General features: G+C 24.0%; 1 protein-coding gene across 1 annotated transcript in view; it reads right to left on the reverse strand.

The window, feature by feature from the left end:
* LOC117172594 overlaps positions 1-5,484 on the reverse strand; it is a 20,448-nt gene extending 14,964 nt beyond the window's left edge. The window contains exons 1-2 of the mRNA XM_033360678.1: positions 5,318-5,484; positions 2,020-2,746 (exon numbers count right to left, since the gene is read on the reverse strand). Coding sequence (XP_033216569.1) covers positions 2,020-2,746; positions 5,318-5,438 — 848 coding nt within the window. The 5' untranslated portion in view covers positions 5,439-5,484. The remainder of the gene's footprint in view (positions 1-2,019; positions 2,747-5,317) is intronic.
* Between the last annotated feature and the right edge of the window lie 3,728 nt (positions 5,485-9,212).

The following is a 9,212-nucleotide window of genomic DNA, read 5'->3' on the forward strand; positions in this document are numbered from 1 at the left end:
ATCGAGACCTTATAAGGGAGTTGCAACGATTGTACCCGGAATATTCTGTTGAACTGATCGTCCTTATCATCGGCGCTCTTGGAGGTGCCAAGCTTTCACTTGGTAATAGCCTAGAAAGCATCCCTGCGTGTCAACAATATGCTAGAATACTTGCGGGAAAAATGCAGAAGGCGGTTGTCCTTGGGTCACTCCGTGTTCTTAGGGTGCACGAGGCTTTTGCTGGATCGTCGTATTGATTCCTTTACAGATTGTAACCACCTATCTCACGGTTGTGAGACGTGGTTGTGGCTGAAATTTTACCGCGATTTCGCTGGAAGCGGGTGCATTTTTTCAGATTAGCACCCGCTCCCGGCGAAATCCTGCGGTTGTCCTTATGACAAATTTTTAATTATATATATATATATATGTGTGTGTGTGTGTGTGTATATATTGTTGACAATTAACTTATATTGTTAAAAATTAAATTATTTTCTTGAATAACTAAAATTATTTTGTTGGAAATTCAACTATTTCGTTAAAGTAATCTTATTTGTTTAAAAATTCAACAGTTTAACTCAAAAATTTCTTGATAAAAATTCAACTGTATTATACAAAATTCGTTTTTTTTCGGATTCAAAATTGCACTATTTGGTTAAAAGTTCAAATATTTTCTTCAAAAATGGAATATTTTGTTAAAAGCTGCAGGATTTTCTTAAAAGTTTAATTATTTTATTAAAAATTCATCTATTGCGTTAAAAATATTATTATTTTGTTAAAAATTCAACTATTGTGTTAAAGGTTTAATTTTTTTTGAAAATTCAACTATTTTGGTGAAAGTTAAATTTTTTTTTTTTGAAAATTCGTCTATTTTGTTGAAAGTTTAATTAATTTATTGAAAATTCAACTTTAGCTTTAAAAATGTAATTATTTTATTAAAAAGTCAACTACATTGTTAAAATTTAATTATTTCCATGCAAAATTAAATTATTTTGTGGGAAATTCAACTATTTCGTTAAAGTAATCTTATTTGTTTAAAAATCCAACAGTTTTACTCAAAAATTTTGTCTTGGACTTGAAAATTCATCTTTCTTGTTTAAGAAATTACCTTCTTTATACAAATTTAACTGTATCATACAAAATCCGTCTTTTTCGGATTAAAAATGGCACTATGTGGTTAAAAGTTCAACTATTTTCTTTAAAAATCGAATATTTGGTTAAAAACCACACTATTTTCTTAAAAGTTTAATTATTTTATGAAAAATTCATCTATTGCGTTAAAAATCTAATTATTTTGTTGAAAATTCTACTATTTTGTTAAAGGTTTTATTTTTTTTAAGTTTAATTATTTTGTTGGAAAATCAGCGATTGCATAAAAAATATAATTATTTTGTCGAAAATTCGACTATTTTGTTGACAGTTTAATTATTTTGTTGAAAATTTAACTATAGCGTCGAAAATTGAATTATTTTGTTAAAAAGTTAACAACATTGTTAAAAATGAATTTGTTTCTTGAAAAATTAGATTATTTTGTGGGAAATTCAACTATTTCGTTAAAGTAATCTTATTTGTTTAAAAATTCGACAGATTTACTTAAGAATTGTGTCTTGGGATGTAAAATTCATCTTTCTTGTTTAAGAAATTAACTTTCTTGATAAACATTTAACTGTATTATACAAAGTTCGTCTTTTTTGGATTAAAAATGACACTATTTGGTTAAAAGTTCAAATATTTTCTTAAGAATTCAAATATTTTGTTAAAAGTTTAATTATTTTGTTGAAAATTCAACGACTAGAAATATTAAGCTATTTATTTTGAATTCAATATCACACCTATACATTAATTTTATTTAAAAGAATTTATTCCCCTATCATTCTCCTCTTTTGAGAGCATCTTTGTCTACAAACTCTGTCCAAATAATACGAAAAAAAAGGTTCAAAATAGCGTGACATATTTTTTGAATGGCCCTGAATTTGAAACTGAAATCCAGCATTTCTGAAAGAAATAATAAAAAATGTAATACAAATATAAAACATTTCTTACCCCGTGGCAGCAATTGATCTCAAAATCGTCATTGCATCCGTATAATTAAGTGAAGAAACCTGATTTAAAAGGACATTCTGAACCCGATAGATCAACTTTTTATATTCAATCGCAATCTCCGGGACAAATCGCAGTGAATTAAATATATATTTCGATCCTGTAACTGGAATTTCACCCTCATATTTCCAAATCGTGTCCAGAATGAAACGGATCGACTCCTCATTTTTATTTTCCAACTTTGTCGCGAATACGAGACACATAGCCAGCAAATTAATATTGCTTCTGTCTATCCTTCGGAGTTGAATTTCAAAAATTGTGGGCAGAGCGATCTGGATTGCTTCGACCAAAGGGGTTTTTTCGGCATTTCTTAAATCGATTTGTAGACTAATCACGTCGTCGATTGTCAGTGAATTAATGTTGCTGCGAATTATTTGTAACAGCGATTCGAAAATAACAGTCTGCGTTGGAATTTTTAGTTTTGATAAAACTCCTAAAGCCACAACGGTTTCAGAAACGTCCAAAGTTCGGATTCGTTTTTTCAGTTCATTGCAAAGTTGTGCGATGCCTTTTTCATTTTTAGCATCAACTTGAACGGACGATTTCCTCAGTTTTTGAAGAGCTTCGACGCAATGTTGGCCACTTAAAAAATCTTGGTTCTTTTCCAAGTATGCGAAGATTTCTGAGGGTTCGTCACCTAAATCCTTGTAAATTGATGGTGGCAACGTTTCTGAAATATATTTAGGGTTTCTTTTTTTGTATCGAAAATGATAGTGATTATAAACAATGTAAATTTGGAATAACCGAAAGGTGAATCAGATTGAAAAACTTCTACCTTAGGGTATTGCCGAATTTTAAACAAAAGTAAATAAATTCTTTTTATCAAAGTTTAGAAATTTTTAAAAATGAATTCTCGACTTAATAATTAAAATCTACAAAAAATGTTATTAATTAAACAGGTGGAATGATTTATTTTAAAAATTGATTAATAAATCCCAATTTAGACATAGTCTATTTGGGTCCGTCCATAACTAAGCTTTCGCTTCTCTTTTTTTTGTTAGAAAACTTGAACACTTGGTTGAAAATATATCTTTGTAGTTTGAAAATTCAACTATTTCGTTAAAAATTGTATTGCTTTGTTGGAATTACATCTATATTGTCATAAAATAATTTTTTGTTGTTGAAAATTCAACTATTATATGAAAGTTATTTTTTTGGTCGAAAATTGATCTTTTATGAAAGAAAATTTAACTTTCTTGTTGAAAATTCGCTTTTTTTGGCTTCAGAATTTTATTATTTGGTTAAATATTAAACCATTTGTTTAGAAATGCATTTTTTTTTAAATTCACTATTTTGTTGAAAGTTTAATTATTTTGTTGAGAATTCCACTTTATTATTAAAAGTTTAATTAGGTAAAAATTGAAATATTTGTTTAAAAAACTTATTTATTTTGTAAGATATTCAACTATTTAGTCAAAATAATCTTATTTGGTCGAAAATTCAACTGTTTTATTTAAAAATCATCAATTGGGATAAAAAATTCAACTTTCTTTGTTAAGAAAATAATTTTTTGGTTAAAAGTTTAATTCATTGTTTAAAAATTCAATTATTTTGTTGAAAATGCCACTACTTTCTTCAAAGTTTAATTATTTTGTTGAAAATTCAAATAAATCGTTTAAAATTTAATTATTTTGTGAAAAGATTCAGCTATTTCGTCAAATTAATCTTATTTGGGCAAAAATTTGGGCGAATCGAAAGGTAAATCAGATTGAAAAACTTCTACACTTAGAGTATTGCCGAATTTTAAATAAACGTAAATAAATTTTTTTATCAAAGATTAGAAATAAAAAAAATGAATTCTCGATTTAATAATTGAAATCTATAAAAAATATTATTCTAATTTTTTTGCTAGAAAATTCGACAAATTAACTTCCTTGTTAAAAAATTAATTATTTTGTTAAAATTTTAATTGTTTTGTTGAAAATTCAACAATAAAGTTAAAATTTTAATTACTTTGTGAAAAATTCAACTATTCTGTTACAAAATTAACTATATTGTTGAAAATCGAACTATATTGTTAAAAATTAAATTATTTTGTCGAAAATTAAACTATTTTGTTGAAAAATCGAATTAATTTTCGATAAATTCAACTATTTCGTCAAAATAATCTTACTTGGTCGAAAATTCAACTGTTATATTAAAAAATCGTCCATTGGCATTGAAAGTTCATTTTTCTTCTTTAATAAAGTAAGTTTCTTGTTAAAAATTCAACTGTATTATACAAAATTCGTCTTTCGGCTTGAAAATTGTGCTATTTGGTTAAAAGTTCAAAAATTTGTTTAAAAACTCAATTTTTTTGTTAAAGATTCCACTATTTTTTCAAGTTTATTTATTTTGTTTAAAATTGAACATTACTGTAAAAAATTTAATTAGTTTGTGAAAAATTCTACTATTTTGTTACAAAATGAACTATATTTTAAAAAAATTTAATTATTTTGTGGGAAATTGAACTAGTTTGTTCATTTTATTTCGTCAAAAATTCAACAGTTTTATTAAAAAATTGTCCATTGTAATTGAAAATTAATCTTTGCTGGTTAAGAAATTAACTTTGTAGGTAAAAAATTCAACTGTATTGCACCAAATTCTTCTTTTTCGGCTTGAAAATTTTACGATTGGGTTAAAAGTTCGAATATTTATCAAAAAAATGCAATACTTTTGTTAAAAAGTCCACTTAATTGTTAAAAGTTTAATTATTTTGATGAAAATTCAACTAATGCGTTGAAAATTAAATTATTTTCTTGAAAATTCAACTTATTTTTTTCAACTATTTCTATTTGTCAAAAATGTAGCTGTTTTATTAAAAAATCGTCATTTGGTAATGAAAATTCATCTTTCTTGGTTAAGAAATGTACTTTTTTGTTGAAAATTTAATTATTTTGTGCAAAAATTAAACTATTTTGTTAAAGTAATATTATTTGATAATAATGCAACAAATTTCTACCTTAAATCTTAGGAATTTAAAGCATTTCATGATAAATTCAATATACATTATTTGTATTGAAAATAATTAGTTCCAAAAATATATAGTTTATGGGCGGCCACTTACCGGCAAATGTGGAATTTTGGCAACAAATGCAAAAATATATTATAGGTTAAAATAAAGTAAAAATAAAAAACTTTTTAACACGAAATATGAATCTTAAAAATCCTTTTTTTTTTTAGAATTCAGAAATTGGTTTATTTATTCATATACATCTATAGCATAAAAATCAATCGAGTAATAATATTTAAGTAAAAATACCTTTTTTTAGAGTATGGCAGAGCGACTTTTGAAACAAATTGATAGAAGAACACCTGCATAATACTTTCAAATTATGTAGTGCGACAGACATTTTCATCAAAGTTCTAATAGATTTATCCATTTTTACACAAAATATAACCAGAAAGTAAATAAACCAGGAATTCTCATTTCTAGGTTATGTTAAAAAGTTATGCTTAAACGTGAACTCGGCCTACCATGCTTATTCCATGATGAAAATTAAAAACAAAAATAATCCTCTTATATATTTTAATAATTACAGTTTAATATAAAATCAATAATTAAGTATAGAAATAATCAAGTAATAATTTGAGTTTAGACGGTATTTTGACAGAAACTGCGAGATTAATAATTCTTTGAGCAATATGTATATTTTCATGATTTTCATATTTCGAAATCAAAGGTCGCGGTTGTTTCTAGGTTGAGATTGGTACTCCTGCGAAACTTGAGAGCAACCTGCAGCTCCATTCAGTTTTAGGCATCTGTCAAAATTCAAAAACGTAAATATACCTGTTATTTTCAATGATTTTATTAAATACAGATAAGCTTTTCGCTATATAATTAATTTTTACTTTTAAACGGATTCCAAAATAATTGAGTAATTCAACTTTTTGGTTCGAAACTGATTTCTTAAGTTGAAAATTTAACTATTATTTTGAAAATTCTTTTGAAAATTTTAAACTTTGTTAAAAATGTATGTATTTTATTGAAAATGTATCTTTTTTTAGATAGAAAATTCACCTTTTGGTTGAAAACTTATTTCTTTGGTTGACATTTTTTTTAAAGAATAAATATATTTTTTTAACTGAACATTTAAATATTCCATTTTTTGTTGATAATGTGTCTTTTTTAAAGACTTCTTGGTTAAAAATTCATCTGTTTTTGATTAAAAATGCAATTACTTCGTTTGAAAACAATTACATTTACAAAATTTTTAATTTACTTTTCAAATTAGAGCATTACAAATTATATCGTAGATTTATATTTTTTAACCAGAATCCTTCGAACTTTAGAAAAAAATTAAACTATAGAAGCACTATAGAAGTTTAAAATATAATATTTTGCAGTTCAACATCATTTAATTTAAAATTGCTCACTTGAAACGTGTAAAAGTTGAGCATTTTAATTTAAAATTTTGACTTGAAATTCCTTCCGATTTTTATTTCCAGTTCAGTCTTGAAGAAATTTGTTTTAACATTAAAAATGTATGTGTTTTATTGAAAATTAATCTTTTTGGTTGAACATTCATTTCTTAAGTTGGAAATTTAATTGTTAAATTGAAAATTCATTTCTTTTGTTAATAATGATTTTTTAGAGACGAAATTAATTTAACTGAAAATTCAACTATTCAATTTTTTAAAAATGTAATCTTTTCTTCATGGACTTCTAAGTTGAAAATTCATCTGTTTTTGGTTAAAAATTTAACTACTTCTTTGAAAAATCATCAATATTTTGAAAATTTGTCTTTTTTTGTAGAAAATTTATCTTTTGAGTTGACAATTTAATTACTGCGTTAAAAATTCCTTTTTTTAAGGTTCATCATTATAGTTAAAAATTGATTTCTTGGGTTACAAATTCAATTATATTGTTGAAATTTTCTTTTGTTTGTTGTGAATTATTATTTTTTTAACTGAAGATTTTATTATTCTATGTTTGGCTGAACATTTATGTTCTTAATTTGAACATTCAACTACTTGGTTGAAAATGTCCGTATTTTCTTGAAACTTATTTTTTTTTTTGTAGAAAATTTACTTTTTTGGTTAAAAATTCATTTTTCGGAAGTTAGCATTTAACGATTCCATTTCTTGTTGTAAATGTCTCTTTTTTGATAGAGTTCTTGGTTGAAAATTCACCATTTTACTTAAAAATTAATTTCTTTGGTTAAAAATTAAATTATTTTGTTGAATTTTTCTTTTGGATGTTGTACGTTAGTTTTTTAACTAAAAATTTAATTATTTTATGTTTGTTTGAAAATGTATTTTCTTCAGTTGAAAATTCGAATATATGGTTAGAAATGTCCGTATTTTGTTGAAAATAATAATTTTTTTGTAGAAAATTCATTTTTCTGAAGTGAACATTTAACTATTCTATTTTTTGTTGAAAATGTATCTTTTTTGATAGACTTCTTGATTGAAAATTAATCGTCTTGGTTAAAAACTTAACTATTTCATTGATAATTTACCTATATGTTAAAAATTTGTCTATTTTTTTTGTAGAAAATTTATCTTTTGTGTTTTAAATTTAAAGATTTAGTTAGAAATTCTTTTTTTGTGTTTATTTAAAAATTAATTTCTTTGGTTACAAATTTAACTATTTCGTTAAAAATTCGTTCTTTTTTTACTGAAAATGTAGCTATTCCATTTTTGATAGAAAATTGATATTTTTTAGTTTTAAAAATCACTTATTTAGTTACATATTACTTATATGTTGAAAACATGTCTTTTTCACTTTAGTTTTTATTTCACATAATTTCTATGAGAATATTGAAAAAGAGTAATAATTTTTCACCTGTTGTTAATTTTTTTCTCACGTTAAATAAAAATTTTAATTCTGCTAAATATGTCTGGCTTTGGTTAAATAAAAAAATTTTACATTACTGCATGTGAAATATATAAAATGATAAAATAAAAATTTGTTTGAATTATTATTCTGTCTTGTACTTGAGAGAAAAATTCAAGAAATAATTGTTTTTAGTATAATTAAGCTAAAGGTAAATTTTTGTACTTTAAAATAATTAAAGTAAAAAAGGACAGATGATAAAAAATAATATTTTTGAACGAATTAGTCTACAGTTATTCAATGAAAGCTTTGATAATTTCCATCTGAAGATAACCTTTTTTATTATTTTTAATCGTGATATTTTCAAATTCTGTTTTTGTAAATTTGAGGGCTTCTAATTTAGAATTTTTTAAGCTCATCCATTGAGATATTTTCAAATGTGAGTAGAATGTTTATAAATTTGAACTTTTTTATTTTATTTTGGGGATTGTCAAACTTAAAATATTTTAAAAACAGATAAGCAACAAAAAAACAGCTCCAACTTATTTATAATTTAAAAGAGGGTACGCTACTTCTTTTTTTTATTTGACTTTTTTAGTAGAAAATTCAATTTTTTGTTGAAAATGTAACTTTTCGGTTGAAAATTTATCTGTATTGGTACAGGATTAAACTATTTTATTCTACATTTTTCTTTTTTTGTATGAATTTACTTAGTTTTAATTTAAAGTTGAAATACTTTTTGATTGAATTTGGTCTTTTTTTATTTGAAAATTAAATCATTTTTTTTAGAAACTTATTTTCTTGAAAAATCGTTTTTTCTTGGTTGGAAATTAAAATTTTTAATTAAAAATTTGACTTCTATTTGTAGTTCAAAATTCATGGTTTGATAAAAATCTTTGTTTATTTAAATGTAAAATATTTTTTGGTTGTATTATCAACTATTACATTTGTGTTTCAGAAAAATACTCTTTCAGTTGAAAATGTCATTATTTTCTGTGCTTTTGGTTTGAAAATTCACATTTTGTTGTTGCTGAAAGTTGATTCCTCTTCAATGAAAAATCCACTATTCAATTTTTGGCTCATCAATCATGTTTTTTGGTTGAGAATGTATTTATTTTCTTGAAAATTCTACTTGTTATGTTGGAAATTAACTTTTTGAAAATTTATATTGTCGTGTTGAAAATTTAACTGTTTTGTTAAAAATTCTTTTTTTTTGTGGTTGAAAATTATCTTTTTTTTTTTGGTTTTTGGTTGGTTTCCGTTTTTTTATTGCTTTAAATTAAAATCTTTTTTGGTTGAAGTATCAACTACTAAATTGTTTTTCTTTAATTATTATTTTTTCGTTGAATATGTATATATATTATATTTTGTATTTAAT

This window comes from Belonocnema kinseyi, chromosome 5 (genome assembly GCF_010883055.1).
Source record: "Belonocnema kinseyi isolate 2016_QV_RU_SX_M_011 chromosome 5, B_treatae_v1, whole genome shotgun sequence".
Taxonomy (NCBI): Eukaryota; Metazoa; Arthropoda; class Insecta; order Hymenoptera; family Cynipidae; genus Belonocnema; species Belonocnema kinseyi.